The 21957-nt window shown below is 22.2% G+C and overlaps 4 protein-coding genes across 4 annotated transcripts in view; 1 reads left to right on the top strand and 3 right to left on the bottom strand. All coding sequences in view use genetic code 6, as the record gives it.

Moving 5' to 3' along the window:
- Window positions 1-168: 168 nt before the first annotated feature.
- TTHERM_00628568 (cyclic nucleotide-binding domain protein) lies at window positions 169-5694 on the top strand (the record flags this gene model as incomplete). Its single annotated transcript, XM_001471374.2, has 9 exons — window positions 169-396; window positions 497-739; window positions 812-1001; window positions 1355-1390; window positions 1444-1519; window positions 1570-1929; window positions 2264-2858; window positions 3351-4037; window positions 4102-5694. 9 exons carry the CDS (start codon window positions 169-171, stop codon window positions 5692-5694), a joined length of 4008 nt encoding a protein of 1335 aa, XP_001471424.2.
- Window positions 5695-6662: 968 nt separating this feature from the next.
- TTHERM_00628569 (cyclic nucleotide-binding domain protein) lies at window positions 6663-11835 on the bottom strand (the record flags this gene model as incomplete). The annotated part of the gene is made up of 10 exons (XM_001471375.2): window positions 6663-7126; window positions 7367-8462; window positions 8572-8712; window positions 8773-9187; window positions 9419-9902; window positions 9957-10464; window positions 10662-10767; window positions 10901-11159; window positions 11284-11577; window positions 11712-11835. 10 exons carry the CDS (start codon window positions 11833-11835, stop codon window positions 6663-6665), a joined length of 3891 nt encoding a protein of 1296 aa, XP_001471425.2.
- A 346-nt stretch (window positions 11836-12181) lies between these two features.
- Window positions 12182-14654, bottom strand: TTHERM_00628570 (cation channel family protein; the record flags this gene model as incomplete). Its single annotated transcript, XM_001019543.3, has 13 exons — window positions 12182-12270; window positions 12325-12536; window positions 12688-12746; window positions 12805-12848; window positions 12904-12965; window positions 13040-13193; window positions 13252-13377; window positions 13445-13497; window positions 13559-13669; window positions 13750-14174; window positions 14230-14317; window positions 14407-14500; window positions 14603-14654. The coding sequence occupies 13 exons, from the start codon at window positions 14652-14654 to the stop codon at window positions 12182-12184; spliced, it is 1569 nt and encodes a 522-aa protein (XP_001019543.3).
- A 363-nt stretch (window positions 14655-15017) lies between these two features.
- TTHERM_00628580 (cyclic nucleotide-binding domain protein) overlaps window positions 15018-21957 on the bottom strand; it is a gene marked incomplete at both ends in the record, with an annotated part of 31898 nt that continues 24958 nt past the window's right edge. The window contains 11 exons of the mRNA XM_001019544.2: window positions 15018-15418; window positions 15724-16920; window positions 16987-17263; window positions 17319-17582; window positions 17757-18021; window positions 18416-18665; window positions 18731-18766; window positions 18842-19031; window positions 19083-19367; window positions 19995-20017; window positions 20943-21900. Of these exons, the coding sequence (XP_001019544.2) occupies window positions 15018-15418; window positions 15724-16920; window positions 16987-17263; window positions 17319-17582; window positions 17757-18021; window positions 18416-18665; window positions 18731-18766; window positions 18842-19031; window positions 19083-19367; window positions 19995-20017; window positions 20943-21900 (4146 nt within the window). The remainder of the gene's footprint in view (window positions 15419-15723; window positions 16921-16986; window positions 17264-17318; window positions 17583-17756; window positions 18022-18415; window positions 18666-18730; window positions 18767-18841; window positions 19032-19082; window positions 19368-19994; window positions 20018-20942; window positions 21901-21957) is intronic.

Raw genomic sequence — 21957 nt, 5'->3', positions numbered from 1 at the left:
TTTGTAAAATACATAAAAATTATGATTGTCTTTAAAAGTTTTAATTGACTTTAAAATCAGTAATTAAAAGTAGTTTATACAAAAATAACCAATTAAAGCTAAGTAGAATTAAAAAATATTGATTAAATAGGTTTCCATTATAAATTTTGAAAATCTACAAAAACAGTTATGTAAAATCTTTAAAATGAAAGAACCGAATACTCTATTAGCCCTATTTCATCTAGAAAGAATTATTTTGAATCATTTAAAAATGCTACATCATAATTTAGCAAAAAATAAATTACAAATGATGATTATGAAAATAATAAAATTAATGATGAAAAACCTAACTAGGTTTAAGAATCTCCTACATAAAAAAGCTAAGACAATTAAAACTTAGAGCAAATAAAACAAAAAGTATGAGATTATTTATAATTAATTTACTTCAATATGAATTTTAAAGCCTATAAAATACACTTAAACCATTATTTTTATGAATTAATTGAAATCATTTTAGAAAGAAATACCATTAGTGGCAAAGAATAAATAAAGCTAAGAGGAATCAAAATAGCTTTAAGAACATTTATAGGGCATATAAGACAGAAGCTTACTGATTTAGAAGAGAAAAAAAAATTAAGTTGATTAAAACTTCATGAATCTAACTAAGGAGAGCATAAATTAGATGGTTAATAAAAGAGAAAGACAATAAAAAGTTCAAAACATAAACATAGTTGATATTAATAATCCAGAGCATTAAGAAGTAATTCAAATATTAATTAATATGTTTATAATCACTAAAATTTTATTTTAATTATTCTACTTTATTTTACAGATTGTGATCTAGATCCTTAAGGATAAGAATAAAACAATAAAAGACATAACATTTTTAAAGAAAGCCATTTCAGATCTTCCTTTGTTTTAAAAGAATCCAGATCTGCTCAATAAGCATAATATAACTTAGATCTTATTGAACGAATTCAGTTATGAGAAATTTTCAAAGCACTAAGTAATATTCAACTTTGGTAAATTATTTTTTATTTTAAATCACATAAAAATCATATCCTAATTTAATATTTACTCATTAAATTTAGTAAATAAAACCTCAATTAGTTTGCTAATTTGAATATAATTAAGTATTTTAGTTTTCTTTCTTCAAATTTAAAACCTAATAAAAACAGAATGCTTATTTATGGATTTAATACTTATTCTTAAATAAATATAATTTCTAAATAAATGAATAATAACATTAAATCACGATGAATAGAATAAATTTATTTTTTAATGTAGTTTTTAAAAAATATTTTTTATGTAAATCATTATAAAACCAATAAACAAATTTAATATCTTTATCTATTTGTTTTTTTAATAAAAATAGGTGACTTTGGATATACTTATTATATCGTGTTGAAGGGTAGTTATTTATTTGAGTTTTTATAGAATTTAAATATATTTTTAAATAAAAAGGAGCTGTTTATTTGATGATTCCTAAACTGACTAAAGATGATAATAGAGAAGAAAAAGATAAAAACTAGAAAAAAAAGTAATCAACTTTATATTTAAAATTAGAATGAAACAAATTTTACTAAAAAGAGTAGAGGTATCAGCTTAAAGTTTATAAAAATCTACTTCAAATAATTCTGTTGGATCCAAAACACCAATTACAGAATCAAGCAATTTATAGAGATAAAACAGCCGTTTAAACAGAATTTCATCTTAAATCTTTGAATCAGAAAAATAAAAAGAAAGCAAATGGAAAATAATTAAATAAAACTTGGATAAGTTAAACAATAGTGATGGTGAGTCTTTTTCCAACAATATCGCAGATCAAGAAGAAGAGGAAGAAGATGAATCTGATTACTTAAAGAGAGTATACGATGACATGAATTTGATCAAAACATTTGTTGCAGGAGAGGCCTTTGGTGAAATAGCACTAATGACTAAATAAAGAAGGTAAATTAAATATATTTATTTATTTTAGATGTTAAAATTTAATTATTATTGAATAAAGGCTAAAAAAAAAATAAAATAATTAAAAAATGAATGAATAAATAAATAATTTTTTTTGGTTATTATCTTAAAATTTTATTTATAATTTTTGAATATTTTTTAATTATGATCAATTTATTGGTTTTATTTTGATTTCTTTTGCTACCAAAATTTTATTGATAAAGGAAATAAATAACTCTTTTGATTATTTTTATTTGTAAAAATGGATGAGTGTACAAAATATTAATAACTGTATTTATTTTTTTAAATATTTTGTAAAATGTTTAAATAATATTAGGACAGGCACGATGGTTTGCAAAGAGGAGACACATTTAATGACTTTAACTAAAAATGGATTTGATAAAATACTAGGGCAATACCATGAATAAATTAAAATACAAAGATTAGGATTCTTAAAATCATACAGTTTTTTCAATAATATACCAAATTCAAACCTTCTTTCTATACTTTTGGATATAAAAATAGAAGTTTATCCGAAAAAGGCTCTTCTTTTTGCGCAAGGGGATGAAGTAAAGAATATATTTTTTATAAAAAGAGGTGAAATTTAAATTTCAAGATTAATTTAAAGCGATTAGTCTGCTAATACTTAAAATGAGGGAGAAGCTAATTCTTATGAAAAGAAAAACATTTCAAGCAGTAACAAAATTATAGATAAATACAATCATACTAACAAATAAAAGAATGTAAAGTAACATCAAAGATAGATTTTAATTACTAGTTAAGGAACTAATTCTCATATTGGTTGTGAAGATTTAGCAGATCATATATTAAATAACTTGCAATCTAATAATTTATCTAAGTTCATTTTTTATCATTCCAACGTGGCTGAAGTAATATCATAAGAAGTCGAAGTATACAAACTTAATAAACATGTAAATAATATTTAATCATTTAAAAATTTAAACAAAAACACTGATTCATTTTTTTAAAATTATAAAAAATTTACAATAAATAAAATTTAAATAAACAGAAAAGCAAACATTTTATTGTCTAAATTAATTTTAATTTAATAAATCAATCTAATTTTGGTTGAATAATTCTATCAACTTCAATTAATAAAAGTTAAAAAATATTTAATAAATTTTAAATATTTTTTATTTAAAATTTTCCTTTTTTAAGTTTCATTTCACCAATTTCCAGTTTTAGTAATTTTTTGGACAATATTTAAATATATATTCAAATTAGAATCATATTTGTGTATTAATAAATTTAAACTTTACTTAATAATTTAAAAAATATTGTCATTTAAAAAAATGAGATTTATTTATTTATTGATGCAATTTTTTATGATTTTATTTTTTCAACTTCTAAAATTTTATATTTTTAAAACAAAATACTTATTTTTTACTTTTAAATTAATTTAGATATTTTTGAATAATTTGTACATGTTTAAATCAGTTGAAGAGTTTGCTAAGTAAATCAAGGAGAAGAACTAATATTACAATTAGCGTTTATAAAAAGTTATTTAAGCAAAAGGTTCTTCAGAAGAAAAAATGAAAAATTTAATTTAACAGATTGACAGCAAAAAGATTGATAATGAATTAGAGCTTTAAAACACCAGTAGGAGTGCTCTAAACTTATCATATTAAAATGGTAGCTAAGATAACCTACGTTCTCCAGCTTCATATTAATCTAGTTAATTAACTAGCTATTATTTTAGTGATTTTCCTTTAGAAGATAATGTATCAGAAAGGTCGTTAAGCTTATCACAAAGATAAGCTTTAGATGAAAAACCTCTTTCGTTAAAGAATAATTTTGATTCTATCATTCAGAAAGATTTCTCGCCTAATAATACTTTGGCATACAATAGATTATAAAGGAAAATAAACTCATATGATGGAAACGATTTTGGTCAGTTTTTTCCTAGTTAAAGACCAAATAGCTAATTTTCTCAAAAAAGAAGAAACCAGGAAAATAATTTTTATTTGGAATCAAAGTAAGCTATGAGGAATAGAATGAGCTCAGTTTAAAACTCAAGACCATCTAAACTTGGAATAAAAGATAGTATTATTCAAGCAAATTATCAATTAATATAAAGGCAACAAAGCAATGTAATTTATTTTTCTAATTTATTTATTAATTAATTTTTATTCAATTTACTAAAAATAAAAAAAGAAAGAGGTTAATATTCATGATTAACTATATTCTTTGTATCCAAATAAAGAGTCTATTTTTCTACCAGAGATTGAAAACAGAGATGGAACTAGATCAAATAGATCGAGCTTGTATGAAACTTCTTCAGTTAAATAAAGTCCATATGTTTCAAATGCTAAAATTTTTAATAATCTATAAAATTATAAAATTCAAAATTAACAAGCTCACACATGTAAATCTCGGAATAATTCACAATTTAACTTGCAAAATGAATTTTATTAAGTGAATAACGCTCAATACAGAGGCTCAGAGTATTAAGGTAAAATGAACTCTAGCTTTAATACTAATTCTTAAGCTAGCTCTTTTTCAAAGTATGTGCTCAACTTCTAAAAACTGCAAGAGTAAAATAATTAATTAGACTGTAATAATATGTGTCATACAGATCGAACAGGATATACTAGCTCTAATTAAATACAGATATCTCCAAGAGAAAATAATAGCAGCAACCAATATATTATGAATAGCACAAATTAACATAATATATTTGAAGGAAAAAAGGTGTAAAAAATATCATTAAACAGTAATGAGAATAATTTTCTACCTAAAAATGAAAATGAGGATACCTAATTAACTTTAAGGAAATCAGACAAAATACCCGCCGATATTTAGTTAGCACTAAATCAAGAAAACCCTCTACTAAAATCTCAAAAAGTGATCTAATTGATGAAAAAATAAAGTAGATAAAAATTTAAAATTAATTTGGATTTGGAGTTAAAAATTAAAAGATAATTTTTATAAAATGCCAAAAATTTTTAACATGGAGAAATTAAAGCTTCAAGCAGTATGTTTCCTTCAAAATAAATAGAAAATATTAAAGACCTTAATGTAAATTTATTTGGGGAATAGTCTAAATATCATCATATTATACTGATGTAATAACTCTGTTAACTGGAAATAAGAAATCCCTAGGTGGTTTGTTAGAATAATGGTTATGAATATTAATAAGAAGATTAAAAATATTTTTAAAGTGAAAAGGAGCAATCTTTTTTGAATTATAAAAAAAGTGCATAAATACCTGCATAATTAGACAGAGCATAAACAAATTTAATCAAATACTTTTAAGAAAAACAAAAAGACCAAGGAAAGCTTAAAGAGTAAAGTCAGACTACTTCTTAATAGCATTCGTTACAATCTTCACCTATTAAACCAAAGACCTTTCAAATTTAGGAAAATGCAATATATAATGGCTCCTAAATTCCATAAGATAATTAATAAAGAGCCAAAAGTAGAGACCCTTCTCCTTAGTTACCTTAAATTTTTTCAAGCTTTTCTACACCTGTGTTATTACCTGTATCTCATAGCTACTAAAGTAGCAAAATTCATTTACTAAATAACAAATTTATTGAAAAAAAAGAATAATCAAGAGAGTGTAAAAACATACATACAAATATTGCAAGGTAAAATAAAAAACAGCTTAAAGGGTTAGTTAAAATGATACCTCATATTAAGTCAGCTTCTTTGAAAAAAATAAAAAATATTAGAAATAAATTGGAAAGTGATTAACTTACTTATTTAAACACTACACCTTTAAATAAATCTCAATAAATCAAGTGAAGATAACTAACTAGATTAATTTTCAATCTATAATTTACATGATTGCTAAAAAATATATTAAAAACTTTATATTATACTTTATAGATTACAATAGTTCCATATATTAATTATTAAAATGTATTTAAATTATTAAACTATTCTAACAAACATCAAACCGTAGTTTGTTTATCCTCATATCATATCTCGTAGGAAAATGGATTTTATGAATAATTTTTTGAAGAGATAGTTAGAAAAAATGAATGAATCAACTAGTAAGATACTCTTAAAAAATAAATTTTACATTTAACATATAGAAGTAAATGTAGCTATTAATCTTTTATTAAAAAAAATAAAGTTAATTATAACTTAATAATTTTTATTTAATTTTCCTCTTTTTATTAGCTTTATTTCGTAAATTTTAATCTTTTTCTGAAATAATTGTTGATCAAATTTTTGAACTACATTTGATCTTTATAATATTTTAAAGGATAACTTCACAAATTAAATTGACTTCCCTCTTAATATATTAAAGAATTAAAAATTTATTCTAATTTTTATATGATAAATTTTCTAATATAAATACTTTATTAATTCTGAAAATTAAAGTAATAAAAACTACCATAAAAGGTTAGATTTTTTTCTTTTATTTTTGAAAACATAACCTAAAACTCCTTTTTTTGATATTATTTTTCTATTAGCCTTAAAATAAAATTTCTTAATATATTTATGAAGATTTAGAGTATTTAAAGTTCTTTTTTTATTATTTAAGTGCTAATTTTATAATTTATTATAATTAGAAAATATTTACAAAAAAATGTTTAATACATAATTAATATTTTAGATAATAAAATAGTTTAGTTTATATATATTTTTTTTTAAGTGTTAACAAACTATATTATAATTTATAGAAGTATTTTAATTTACTAACAAATTAAATTTTACAAAATTTATGTTATTTATATCAGCATTTACATTTCTTTAATTTTGATTCATTTAATCATATTTCTAAATTTAGAAGGTGAATTATGCTATCCAATCTGATTTGAGTTTTATTAATCTTCTTGGGTTAGGTTAGGGCTTGACTGTGGATTATCAAACTTAATTCTAGTAAATGAATAGTTCAACTTTTGTTTAGGAGTATTTTTTGCAACTTTTCTCATCTACAAATTACCAAAATTAAATGCTACATTTATAGTTCCTAATAATTTAACTTCTGCTTTTTATTTGATTTTATCCAAAATTTTAGATAGGTTATTATGAGGGAAATAAAATTCGTAGTCTTTTTTTGACTCAAAGTTCATCACTCCAAAAAATTAATAGTAATGATGAGTTTTATTATTAACAATTTCTTATGCAGACTTCTACAAAAAAGAGTCTTACTTTTCTATATCTTTTCCTTTTTCTCCACTTTTAGAAGAATAAATAGATTTACTTTCATCAATATCTTTTGAGTCTTTTATTTTATTTTTAAAAAGTTTATTTATTATTATTGATTTTCAATTTGAATTAAATAGATTTCTAATTTAATTTATGCATCTTAAAATTAAAATTAATTGAAAATATTATTTTCTAAATATTTACTTCCATTTATGGATTTTTATTAAATAATTTTAAATTGAATTTAGCTAATTAATTAAAAATCTATCTATGATTTTCAATTCAATTTTTTTTAATTAATTTAAAATAAATTTACTTGTGTTCTTATTTTAAGATCGGCTTTTTTGAGAACCATAACTTGGTTGGTAGACATCATTTACATCAACATTTAGCAAATTTGAATTATTTTGCTTTTATTATTCTTTTGGAGTTGTTTTTTCTTAAAGATTTTAAAGGTTTGTATTGGCATTATTGAGGTAGAATATTATATTTTAAGGAGCTAGATTAGGGCTAGATACAATTTGAGTGGTCTAATTTGAAGGAGCTTACTGTACTCCTAAATTTAAATTTGATCCTGTTTAAGGCTATAAATCTGTCATACTGCTGAGCGATTTTTAGCTATAAGTATGTGAATTTTGTTGTTAGCTTTATTCTCTATAAATCTATAATTATTTCTGATAGGTATTCTATGAGCTAAACCTTCTCTATTATTATTACTACATTTATTAAATCGTTCCTTGTTAATGAGAATGTTAATGCTAAGATATTTATTTTTAAAAATATTATATTTCTTATTGAGGTTAAAATTGTACAGTTCTTGCAATTTAAGGTGTATTTATACTAGGATTAGCATTATTTGATGTATTTTAATTATTATTTTAAGGCTACTTTTGCTAGCTATTTGATTTTAGACTATTCATGTGTTCTATCTATAACGCAAAATTATTGTTTATGTTACTTTTAACTTCTTCTAAGTCTCGATCTAAATCAACATCTTCCTCCTCTGATTCATCAGAAAGAAGAATTTCATGTGATTCTCCGCCTATTCTCAGTTTTATAATAGGTGTCTTAGAAAAAAACTCTTGGTCAGTCTCATTCATGCAATCTTCGAAATACTCTAAAAAGTCCGGTCTTTGTTCAGCAACTATCTCTATCCTGATTTTACGAACAATAAATCTGATATCTTATTTTATTTTTAGACTATTCAGCTTAAGCCTTTTTCTTTAGTGATTACTTTCTCTTTATTAAAAGAAACTATAATTGTTTTTCTTTAGCAAAAATTCACGGTCTAAGCATAAGTGAATCAAGGGACAATCTAATATTGAATGAGTAAATTAATTGCAACTCAGACACATTTAATCTATTTAGTTTCCGTATAATAGTAAATTATCTCTCAGCTTACAGAAATTCTCCTTAAATAAAAATATTTTTAATTAGCAAAAATTAATTCTAAATGAATTAAAAAATTAAACAAATCTAATTTTAATGACCAAATATAGCAAAAAAAATGTAGTTAGTTACATAATCATTCTAATAATCTTTTAGAAGTGAAACTATATCTTGATTATTCAGAGAAACATAATTGCAACTTGAAGTAGCTTAACATGAAAATTATCTTGATTAGTTTGTAAAAAATTCACTATGTCCAAAGAAGCTACCTGTCTTTAATTAGATATAAAATTTATAAGTTAATTTACCAAAAAAAAAAAAATCTAATCTTACTCCTATTTTTGTGAGAATAAATTTTTTTTCTTTTTCTCCATCCAATTACTAAGTTACATAAAATTCTACTTCTCCTTTGAGCAAAAAGATTATCTTTGAATCATTTTATCCTTGCTTAAATATACACTCTCCAGGCCCAACACTTTCCTCACGCATTTTGAGTGATAATGCATTGATAAATTTTTCAGTAAAATGAAAACGAAAAAGCTTACATGAATGAAGTATTTTACCATAAAATTCCATAAAAACATCGTTTTAAATGTTTTCAGGTACTTTTTCAAGTATCTAAGAAGCTTTATGTGATCCTTCTTACTCTTACTGGTTTTAGTATTCTAATATTTTGAATACCTTTAGTTAAACATTTCTACTTATATTCCTATTTCTCATGTACATGCTTATGTCAAATTTTATTTATCTTTTTAAATATATTTTACAAAAAAAATTATTTAATTATGTTGAATCCTCTAATTTAATTAGCCTTGAATCTTCAAAAAAAATTTTCTAAAAAAATTTAGTTAATTTTTTCAAGAAATATAAATTTTAACTAAAAATAGCAATTTACATGAAATTGAGGGGTTATAGTAATATTTCAAAAATTTTTAAACAAAAATAATTTATGAAATAAAAAAAAATAATTTTTAAATACTTAAATGCTGCTTCTTTTAATGCTATTTCTCTCACAATAGATCCTATAGTATTAATAGCATAACCAAAGACTCCACAGCAAATAACTGTAATAAAAACGACAAAAATTTTTTCAATATTAGTATTTGGGGTGATATCTCCATATCCTACAGTATTCATAGTTATAATAGCCCAGTAAAGACTGTTAACATATCGCACAATCCAATCTTCATCTTATAAGCCTTTAACTTAAAGCCATGTATTCATCTCACCTTCTTGTATTTGAATTTATGCAACTAAATGAAAAACACAACCACAAAAATGAGCTATAACTACGACAAGCAATCCTAACTTAATTAGCTCAAAGAGAGTTTAAAATCTTTATGATATTTAGAAATGATCATCTAAAAAATCTATCAAATTTGTCATTTACTATATGTGTAAAAATTAAATAAAATCTAACCACATGCTATCTATTGATTGATTGGCAAGGATACTACTTGTGGCTGACAAATCAATCCAAAATTTCCATTTTAAATAAGATTTAATAATTTATTTACGGTTCATTACAATTTAACCTTCTTAATAATAACCAGTGTTGAACTTCAATAAAATTTCAATGCTAAAGACAACAGCAGGCAATATTCTTAAAAAATACATCCAAAATCCAGATTTCAATTTAAGCTAGAATCCTGCTTTCATAGGAATAAAGAATAACTAAATTAATAAAATAACAAGGACTAATAGATGCCAAATAACGACAACAAAGGATGAAGGAGAAAAAGTTTATATTTTAGAAAAGATTTTATCAATAGAAACTTAATTAGATTAATCTTCATTTTTAATATAATAAGAAAAATCGTCTATCAGCTTAAAATGCCAATATTTTAATGATAAAAACTACTTAAAATTGATTTTCGATCTCATTTTCCTCTTAAATCTTGTAATATAAAATAAAACATTTAAAAAATTTGGCTTCTTTTTTGTATCTTCCTCTAGAGAGGGTTTATTAGCAATAGACTTAAAATCGTTAGAAAAATCTCTTTTATCCAAATTCTTCTAAGCTTTCTTTTATCAATAAAAAAATATTCTTAAAAATGAGCGATTAATTCATACAAAAAATAGTTAACAATTATATCAAAATATTTTAAAAAATTAACCATTAGATTAAATATATATTTTCATAATTAATTATCAATAATTTTGTCAAATTTTTAAGTAATTGAAGTAAAAAAATTATTTTCTACGTAAATAAATAATCTTACATTTAGCTCGATAATCATATCTTCATTGAAATGGGATTATTCAAATATTGAATTTTTTTAAGTTTTTTTATCTGTGTTCTAAGAAGAATTATCATCATCACTTTATCTTTGTTAAATAAGTAAGCGTATGTTAATGTTAAAAATAGTTTAAATAAATATATATCAAATGTTAAAAATAGTTTAAATAAATATATATATCAAATGTTAAAAATAGTTTAAATAAATATATATCAATTTACTTATTTTAATTATTTTTTTAACTTTCACACTCATCTTCAGAATCTGAGTCATTGCAATAATTTTTGCCTTTTTGAGTTTTTTAAGCTCTTTTTATATTTTCATAGCACATAGCTTTTATGCTTGGAGAACATTAAAGCTCAATCGACGGATGCTTTTTGGAGTTATCGCTTTCTTTTTTATGGATTTTCATATTAAGATCTTCTGAATTTAATATCTCTGAAATCTTATCGGAAAAGTTGAAAGGGTTTGAGTTTAGTTCTATTTAGAAAAAAATAAATTGTGTTATTTAACTTGAAATGGTGAATAATAATAATAAGTTTCTAATATAAGTTTATTTGATTCTTTTGAGCATCTAATCAAGATAAATGAAGAAACTCCTCACCTTTACTATAGTTTTATGATAATTATTTTTATGTAGTTTACTTTCTATATATATTTTCTTCGTATTCATTGTATTCTAAATTTTCTTAATAATAATCTTTCCTCTTATTGATGTTTCTAAAAGTAGAACCAATTTCTTATTCTTCTAATTCAAAAAGTTTTCTCCTTTTATATGCTCCATCTTAGTTAGAAAAATAGCTCAAATCACTATTCTTATCCAACGCATTAAATATGTTATTGGTAATATTGCTGAAAGAAATCTCCTTACTATCCTCATTTTGTTTTAAAAAATGCCCTTTTACATAAAATTGATAAATAACAAGTTCATCAATAATAAACTGAAAAAACAATCTAACTTATAATTGAACAAGCAAAACTTAAAAATATAAAATATATTTTAAAATATATTTAATAAATCTTATATAATACTTTATGTTGAGTTAGCACCATTTAAATCAGAGGTATCATCTCTATTTTAATCAATTTAGTATGGAAATTCATAATTAATACATTTATTATCTATATCTTTGCCTACTTTTTTCTTATCAATCATCTCTATCTAGTTAATTATTCTACTTTGCTTTTAATTTTCTTAACTAAAATATTGAATATAAAAAACTTAAACAAAATTTCTTATAAACTGAATTGAATTTTGTTATTTTTATTCATTCCTTCAACCTCAATTTCAATTTGTTATTGAAAAGTGATCAATATTTAAATCATAGTTTTAAATTACATATTAAAATAATAAATACTTTATTACTACAAACAGTATGCAAAAGACAATAATAAGTAAAATCGAAAATTTTCATTATCATGAACCAAAAATTAAAAATTGTATTTAAAAATTGTAAATTATCTAATTTATATTTAATTATTTAATTATTAATTAATGTGTTTCAAGAACCAAAATCGAGAAGCTGAGAGTGTTTCTTTTTAGAAAGTATTAAATAGTTAGGAATTTTGCCAATCGTACCTCCAATATTATCTAATTATTTTAAAATATTTATTAAAGATATGTTTCAAATATATTTTTTAATACAATGACCAGGACCAGGTTCATAGGCATTCTTTTTATTGTAAAATCTCTCACTGGCTGTAATACCAAACCTATTATTACTTAACCTCCCACTGATATCATATGCTCCAGGTCCACTATTTGTAAACTCTGATCTCACTGGATTGCTCCTAGGCCCTGTAGTATATGCAAACTTAGGTCTTTGGTATATAATAGACTCAGTCTATACATCATAGCTATTAGTATATTTTGATATTATTTTAAATTATATAGTAAAATAATGAATGATAGATAAATATTATCAAAAATAATTCTTTAAATTTATAGTTTAAATAAGTTTTTAAAACTTATCTATAATGATAACAATTATAGTTAATTATATTTTACGCTCCAGGTCCTGGCATGTCTACTTTATTTTTCTTCTATATTCTAGCTCCCATTTTCCACTATTTTTATAAAAAATTATTACATTTTGCAAGCCTAACTTAAATCATATAAATTTACTTTAGGACCATCTCCAAATTATTTATCTTCTTCTTTGTCGAAATCTATAAAAAATATGCTTATTAAACACAATTTATTTTACACAAGAAAGAAATTTACATTCACCAGGACCAGGGTTATTTCCAGTCTATGACAGAGGTGGTCTATTGCTAAATCCAATTCTTTTATAAAATTATTAGAATTATTTTTTTTAATAAATGAAAATATTTTATAATTAAGTTAATTATTTATTTACGTTGGTATGTAAATTTCTGATTTTGTATTATTTAAAATTGGGTAGTAATAGTTAGGACCTGGTTTTTTCAAACTTTCTTTATCAACCATGCTATGTTTTTATTCAGTTCCAAATCTTGCTCCTAACTTAGATTTAGGTTAATCTCTGTCATAAGCTTTTTATTTCAATTAATAACTTAAATTAATCAGAAAAATGTGCTAATAAATTTTTACTTCCAGGACCTGGGACATAATTTTCGTAAGTTTTAAGTGAGTCATGTAATTTTTAGCCAAATGAAAATCCATTTGACGAACTAATTGATTTAATCATTTATTTTTTATTATCTGGAGGGAAAATGCCTAAAGTTATTTAGATTATTATTTAATATACATAAAATTAAATATTAAAAAATAATATTCTTCTCACCTGGACCGGGACTATCTGAGGGTTGAATCCAATGTCTTTAACTTTTAGCAAATCTTTTATTAAATTAGATATTAATTATGTTATTTTATTTTTATTTTTATTTTTATTTCTTACGTTGGCCCATTATTTGTTTTACTAAACTCAACATTGTATTCATCAGGACCAGGAACATCTTTAACAACAGTTTTCATTCTTTCAGCTCCTCCAAATCCATTTCTAACAGTCCTGTATTTAAATTTTGAATATTAATACTATCGAAATATAATGATTTCACTATTAATATTATGCTTGATGTATTTTTTTACCTTGACATAACAGAACTAGATTATGTTCTCCTCATTAAAGACTTTTTATCATTAAATTAACCATCATTAAAATCATTATTATTATTATTGTTGTTATTGTTATTATTATTGTTGTTGTTGTTGTTATTATTATTGTTGTTGATGCTGTTTTTATTATTTGTAAATTAAGAGCTAGATCTCATCGTACTTCCAAAATTGCTTTGAGTTTTAAACATTGTGTTAACGTTTTCTGGATAATATGCATTTGGAGCAGGTGTATCTGAAACTACTTCTTAAGTTATTCTATAACCAAATGAAAAAGTTGGCTGCTTTGTTTTAGAGCTTTCTACATTTGATTTTGGATCATAACTCCCTGGCCCTATAGTACCAGGTTTCTAAGTTACTGGATGTGGCTTAGCTATTTTAATAGGAATCTATTTATCAAGCTTTTTATACAAATTTATGTCAAACATTAATATACATGTTAATTTTTTATATTACATGATTAAAATTAAATCCTTTTTCAAAATATGCTGTTGGACCTGGTATTCCATTCTTATAGTTTATTGAGCGCCTACTCTTTGAAAACCTAATTTTAAATTGCATCGTTACATATATTAAACAAAAAATGCTAATAAATAATGTTTGTTTTTTTTGTTTTAGCTGCTGCTTTATTACAAAACTTCAGGAGATTTTGGCTTATTTTTAAAATTTGGCATTTGATAATTTCCTGGTCCTGGAAATTTTCCTGTCTCTGTAGCAAATAGTTTAGCTTTATATTTTAAAAGATTTTAACCATATTTGATTTATTATTTATAATTATATTAATAATGGATATTTTTGATTGTTAATCAATCATTCTTAAATTATTTACATCTCTAAGATGTTCCAAGAGACCAAGCACCATTAAATTCTAAATAAGACATTTTATTTAACTGATTGGCTTAAAAATTTTAATCGTATTGAGAGTAAAATTTGTAATTTAATATTAATAATTATTTATTAGGGCTCTTTACTTATCAAAAAAAATAGTTAATTTTATCAAAAAAAAACTGCAAATTATAATTCATTCTATCTATCTTTTAATATTTTGATTTCTTTCGATTTTTAGAAATTAATGATGATCCTAAAGATTGCTTGCATGAGCAACAAATAATAAATTACAATTTTGTGTGTTAAAAGTTATTTATTTAATATATAATTTTATCATTCATTTTAAAATTATTATAACTTTATTAACATTTTAAAGAATTTTTGTAACATTCAAATATAAACATAAATTAACAAATTCAAGATGTTTTTTCGCTATTTATTTACTGAATAAAGTCCAGGATGCTCCTTCTATTTTATTATGTTTCTTTATCTTATAAGTTAGATATTTTTGATAATTTTTTAAACTAAATGAACCTTGATTTCTAAGTAGGAGAGCTTAAAGGTAAAGATTATTCTAGTATACTATCGAAATCCATGTTTTTGCTAATATTTTCATTAGATTTACTCATGTCAAAGTTAGAGCTATCAGAAGTTTTCATGAATAATAGTTCTGACTGCTTATTTTCTAAATACTTTTTTATAGGAGATTCATTTAATTCTTATTTATTTAAATTTTCTAAAAACAGCTCATCTTTAAAAATAACATTTTGCTACCAATTAATTGGTATGTTCTATCTTGCTTACATTTTTTCTTATTCTAAATAGTTTTTTTATAATTTATTTAATTGAAAGAATTAAAAATATTTTATTAAAAAACTTTCTTTTATTTTATATAAATCTAAAAATAGATTATTCACATTTATAATGATTATAAAAATAGGATCAATTTGAAAAAAAAATATTATAAAATTTTAAATATCCACATCGAATTAGTATTAATTAACGGATGTAACAATTTGATTAATTTTTTAAATAATTTAAATATTTTAAAAATAAATTTATAAATATTTTAATTAAAGAATATTTTTAAAGAGAAATGTTAATAGTAAATTTAAATATTACCAAATTTATTCAGTTTTTACTACGCTTATACAATGTTTTCTTGTCTTTTTTTATTGAAAAGCTCTTAGAAGAAGTTATTTGGTGATATGTTTCGTGACCTTTATTAGAACATTTGTTGTTAAATATACTCAGCTGTAGTGCTTGTATTGTAAGATATTGAATTATTTTTGAAGTGAATGTTCTTTTATTTAAAGAAGTTTTTACTACTTTTATTTTTTTACATTTCATTTAAGTGCTAAAGTCTTACAAGTTCCTATTAGCTATACATTTCAAGAGTTTATTGAGGGACATTTTAGAATAGCATTTGGTTTTATTTTTAAGATTTTTGTGGTTTTAAAATGATCTTTTCTCTTAAGCTTGATGCATTAGGGATAGAAAAAAGTGGATTCTCTGTAGATATTTTTTCTTTGTTATTGGCAAGAAGACTTTATGAATTATTTGTAGAATTAAGTTTTTGTTAATGAAGCTGATTAAGATATTCACCTAAGTGATTAGATGGCTTTATTTTATGTTCTTGCTAATTTATTATTGTTTTAAGAATACTATTGTTCTTTATGTAAGACAAAGATCTATACATATGCTAAAAATTAATCTTTTCCATACACTCCATCTTTTGCTTCATTAATTCTGATAATTTTTATACATTCTACTTTTAAAAGGAGGTGCTTTCATTTAAAAATTCCTTTGAGTTTAATTAAATACTGTTAGAAAACTAAGATTTTTATTGCAAATGCTGTGGTTGCTATGTAGAAAATTAGTATTATGTGTTGCAAAAATATCCTAACCTTGAAGATAAGCTTTTTTTATGGTTTGTATGAAGAGGAGATTAAAGAGATTCTTAATCTAATATTAACTTTTATGAGGTGGAACATATCTGTTTTTGAATTTAACTTTTTTAATGAATTGGAGAAAGGGGACATATTTATTTATTTGAAAATATAGAAAATTCTTCTGTTTCATTGGACTTTTCCTAATCTGACTAATCCTGTTGAGATGGTTAATATAAAATTGAGGTAGCCTTTTATAGGGATTTTTTTAATAATTAGATATTCTAAATAGGTGAAGATAATGTATTCTCTTCTATAAAAGTAGATGCTTATCTACTTGTTTACTAATTAAGTTTGCTACTAAGCATTTTATTAGATGAAAAGCTTAGATCACTGATATTTCTTGATGAGTTTGACATCGTTTGGCTAACTATTCATTAAGTATAAATTAAATAAATTTTTTTGATATATTAAAATATATTATTTTTATTTATACTATTCTTTTAGCTTTTATCTGGGCTTATTTCTTTAACTAAAACCAATCTTTCCTTGATAATATCCCTAGGGTTCATTAAAGGTTGAATTCTTTTCTCAACTGTATCATCTAATGTTTATTTGCTTGCAATACTTATGTTGCTTTGTATCTTTTACAAGCTTTCCTATATTACAACAGTTGCATCTTAAGCTCTCTGACGATGTAAATCATCTTTTTCAATACAATCTTAATTATTTTTTTCTAATTATTTATTGACCTTAAGACTATCTAAAAATTTCTTCATAAAAATAAAGTTAAATAAAAATTCCAAATGAGTTTTTTATAAAACATACATCCTTGCTCAAAATATAGATAGTTGAACTAGGGGAAATACATTTCGCTGAGTTTTCCCTTTCATTCTTACCATTAAAAATTTCATCAATGCCACAATAAGAATTAGGTCCTAAAATTCTTAAACCAACTTATCTAATACTTTAAGTATTATTTTTAGAGTTCAGAATTGAAGGAGCTTAAATCAAAGCTTATTATTTCAACTCTTCATTTATGAGAAAATTTCTTTAATTATTCTGATAATTAAATTTTTTATAAATTTCAACCTATTTTATAAAATTAATTTTCAACAAACTCTTTTAAATTTAAAAATTAATTTTAATTTTAAGAACATAAAAATATTTGCATTCAGTTAGTATTATTTTTAAAATATTTTCAAAATTAAATGTTAATTTTACATTTTAAAAGATTAAATTTTATAAATAAAAATATGAATATACTTCTCCTTCCAATATAAAGAAGACATGCTAAATTGGTTGTCCTTCTTCAAATAAAATCTTATTTTTAGAGTATTTCATTACTTCAAAATCCATAAGTATACTCATTAATTTTGATTTAGGAATCCCACTAAAAAATGGGAACTACTTTAAAAATTTAACCTAGATGAGCTTTTATTTTCTTTGCAGTTCACCTATAACCTTTTCAAAACCTGATCTTGTTAATGTTATACAATAGCAATCTTCTTTACAAACCATAGTTGCTGTCCTTTTTTTATGATAAGTATGTTAGTTAGTATATATAAACTTAAAGAAAAATTAAAATAAATATCATATTTAAAGCCAATATTTCTTTTTATTTTTAATTTTTACAAACAATAATTTTTTTTCTAATAATTAAAAAGTGTTTTTTAATTTTTTTAAACTGGATTTTTCTTTATTTATTTTAAGTAAATTCTCTAGGTATTTTTAGTTATAACTATTCATTTTCTAATAAAAAAATAATTTTATTTTGATAGATATATTGAAATTAGGTCAAAAAACATTCAATTAAATGATAATTTTTATGTTGAAAATTTATCGTGATTTTAAAAATCATATTATTATTTGTTAAAATCTATATTTTGATCTTTAGAAATGAATTAATAGGAACACAGTCTTACCTATATTACTGAGTAATAAGTGCTATATCTCCAAAACCTTCCCATTCTTTAAAAGTCTTGACCAATTTAAAAGATGGAAATTTTTGTTGTAAAAACTCTTCATCTGTTAAGTCCAACATTTTATCCACCATTTAAGGAGATTAATTTTATTTTGCAATAACCCTTTTCTTCCTCTTTTTAAGTTTTTTTACTAAAATTTCTTCTACTTTTTGTTATAACTTGGAAGTAGGAAGTAGACAATGGACTTACCCTAAATAAATTTAAAATAACGTAATTTACTTACTTCTAATTAAAGTAAAAATAAGTTGTTCATACCTTTTATTATCATGTAATAGGTATCTCCAATATCGCCTTTAAATATGAAAAAAAATTTATAATTATTATTTTATTTAAATTTAATAAATTCATTTTCATTAATCTTTTTACCTTGGTTGAATATTGTATCTCTCATTTCAAAACGCTATATTTTTATTTCTCTAAATAGCTAAGTCACTAACGATTCTTCTTCGAAAATCATAGGATGATTTACAAAAACACCAATTTATCTAATTGCAGAGATGATAAATGCTTTTTCTGCAGAGCTCTTTACTTTCTTTTAAATAGCAGTCACTAATACCTTAATTTAAAATAAAATTTTAACACAATATATTAATTAAAGCTAATTTACATCTCTGTCCTCTTTAGAATTGAAATCAATTTATCCTTTATCTATTGTCTTTTAATAATGCTCTTTAAATATGAGTTACTCTAATCTACTCAATTTGTTAGATTATTACCCAAAATCTTAATCTTAGTCAACTGGTATTGCGCTTGGAGTGTCATCACTGAATAATTTTGAATCGTATCTACAAAATTTACTTTAAGCTATTGAGTCCTACTTAATCCTTGTAATAATATCCTAAATTTAAATAATAATGAATGAAGCATAACCAGCAAAATTAAGTTAAATTGACTAATAAATATATTAATAAAAACTAATTACTTAATGTCTCATCAATAAATATTTTATACTAAAAAAAAGATTTTAAAGTTTGAATCTGATACTTTTATATATATGCCAATAAATTGTGGCTAATTATTTAATAATTAAATTTTGTTCTACTTTTTGTTTTTAATTATTTAGAGCCAACTAAATTAAAATAATATCAAACTCTAAAAAATTAATTGCTATTTATTTATTTTTGTTTAATCTTAGTAGAATTCTTAGATGAAATTTAATTTTAATTGAATTAAAATAAAAATATTATTTTAATCAGAATCAACCAAACAATTTATATAAAATAATTTTCTCATTATTTTCCTAAATACTAATAATAAAGTAGATGATAATATATTCAATCCAATAATAAAACAATTGAATTGTTAAAATGATACAAAATTTAACTGAATTGGATGCATTAATTATTAATTAAGAAATTTTACTTTTGTAGATATTTTTTAATTTTGTTATTAAGCAAAAATTATTCGTTTGTTTTCTAAATAAACTATTAAAATTTACTTTGAAAATTATTGTAAAGTTAATATAAATAAATAAAATAAATTTATTTTGATAAACAATAGATTATATGAATATATATACCGTCAATACAATTTTTTAAAACACTAATAGTAAAAAAAATCAATAAATCATTTGCAATTTGTATTGGATGTTGATATATTTTGGCCACTCATTAAATTAGTGTAAATATTACTATCAAAATATAAAATTATTTATTAAAATTTTATTAAATAGATGTAATGTAATTAAAAATATTTTAGAAAGCTAAGATAAATAATTTTTGATTTTTGTTGATAAAATCAAATTTTTTTTGCAAAAAATAATTTTCTTTATTTGAAAAAATTTGATTTTTATATTGAATTTTATCAAAATTAATATTTTAGAATAATATTTTTTTTCAGATTTTCAATTTAATGAATAACTAATTTTAAAAATAATCTACTTAAATTAGAATGAATAAGGTAAAAAAAATAGAGATATTGAATTGAAAATATTCTGTAATTATTCAATTAATAAAAAAAATTTAGGGATTAATAAAGGGAATTATTTATTATCAACTTTGATGAAAATTAAATATTATTCATTTATTTTTGAACTGTTTGTAAACTTAATTTTGCTCACCATTTTATTCTTTATTTAATCAAAATTAATTTTAAATTTCATATAAATTTGACTTGCAAAAACAGAAAATTTTAAAATCTAAATATTATTAAAATTCAACATAATAGAAAAAATATCATATTCATTCAGTCTATCCAAATAAATAATACTTATATATTGAAAAAAATACTTATTTTTAATCATTTTATTAATTGTAATAGTTTATAATAAACTTTATTTTATTGTTTATTGACTTATCAACAATAAACATAATCATCATCTGTGTACTTTTAAAGTGTTTAAGCTAATTTATCATTATATTGTTTCATTTAATTATAAAAACCACATTGATCTAAATCTTTTTAAATTATTAAAAGGAGAATTATTTCATAATTAAAAAATTTTTTTTTAAATTAAATAAAATTTTACTTGAGTTTGCATTTGTTGTAAAAGATATCATTTTAACTTATTTTGATATATGCAGAGGGCTATCATAAGGAGTAAGTGCAGCGGCAGTAAAGTATCCATAATAAGTAGTTTATTCTTATAGGAAATCAACAAAGACAGATGAGAAACCAGATGTTTCTGATCTTACTTTAATACAATTAACTTATTCTACTTATTAATTGTTTGCATTCAAGCAATTTGTAATTTAATAAGGCTAGATGTTAATTTAAATTTCAGGTATGAAGATGGCAAACACTATGGATTAGACTTATGTATTTATTGAAATAGTAGCATCATATATATTTTAGCTTATTATTATTGGAGGAGATGTAAACTCTGGTATTTAAACCTGCATTTCTTGAATAGATAAAATACTAGCTTTATCAAAAGATGGAACAAATCTGTCTAGCTATTTAAGTATTTGACTTTAGCTTGAATAAAGCAATATCTTCGGATCATAAGATCCCCAAACATCAGGGATTATTAGCATCTACTTAGTGTGTAGGTATCCATAAGAAGAATTATTGCTATTTCTAGCATTCAAGGAAGGTAAACTAATAATATTATTTGGACTGATTCTCAGTATTGAAGATAAACCCAAAATTAGTGTTTAGCTGTTAACTATGTCTATAAAAGTTAAATATAAAGAGCATGGTTAAGAAATATCGCTAGTATTGAATTATTATTTATAAACACTAGAATAACCCATTGCATTTTGAGCCATAAAATAAACAATATAGTTTTGTTGGGCTTATAATTTTGTAAGTAAAATTTACTGCATATTTTCTATCAACTAAAGATTAAATTAATTAGTGAATACACTTCCAATATTAACAGCAAATGAATAGTAATTACTCAAAAAATTTTAGGTATTTGGTTCTATCTATTCTTAACCGAGTGTGACTATATAGCTAATTTTACAAGGTTGATCAACAAATAACTAATTATTTTCAAATTATTTTTTTAAGAATTGTATAAATAAATTTAAATAAATTTT

This window comes from Tetrahymena thermophila, assembly GCF_000189635.1.
Source record: "Tetrahymena thermophila SB210 genomic scaffold scf_8254584, whole genome shotgun sequence".
NCBI classification, from domain to species: domain Eukaryota; phylum Ciliophora; class Oligohymenophorea; order Hymenostomatida; family Tetrahymenidae; genus Tetrahymena; species Tetrahymena thermophila.
Note: the sequence above shows the minus strand (reverse complement) of the source record. Positions and strands in the feature narration are given on the sequence as shown.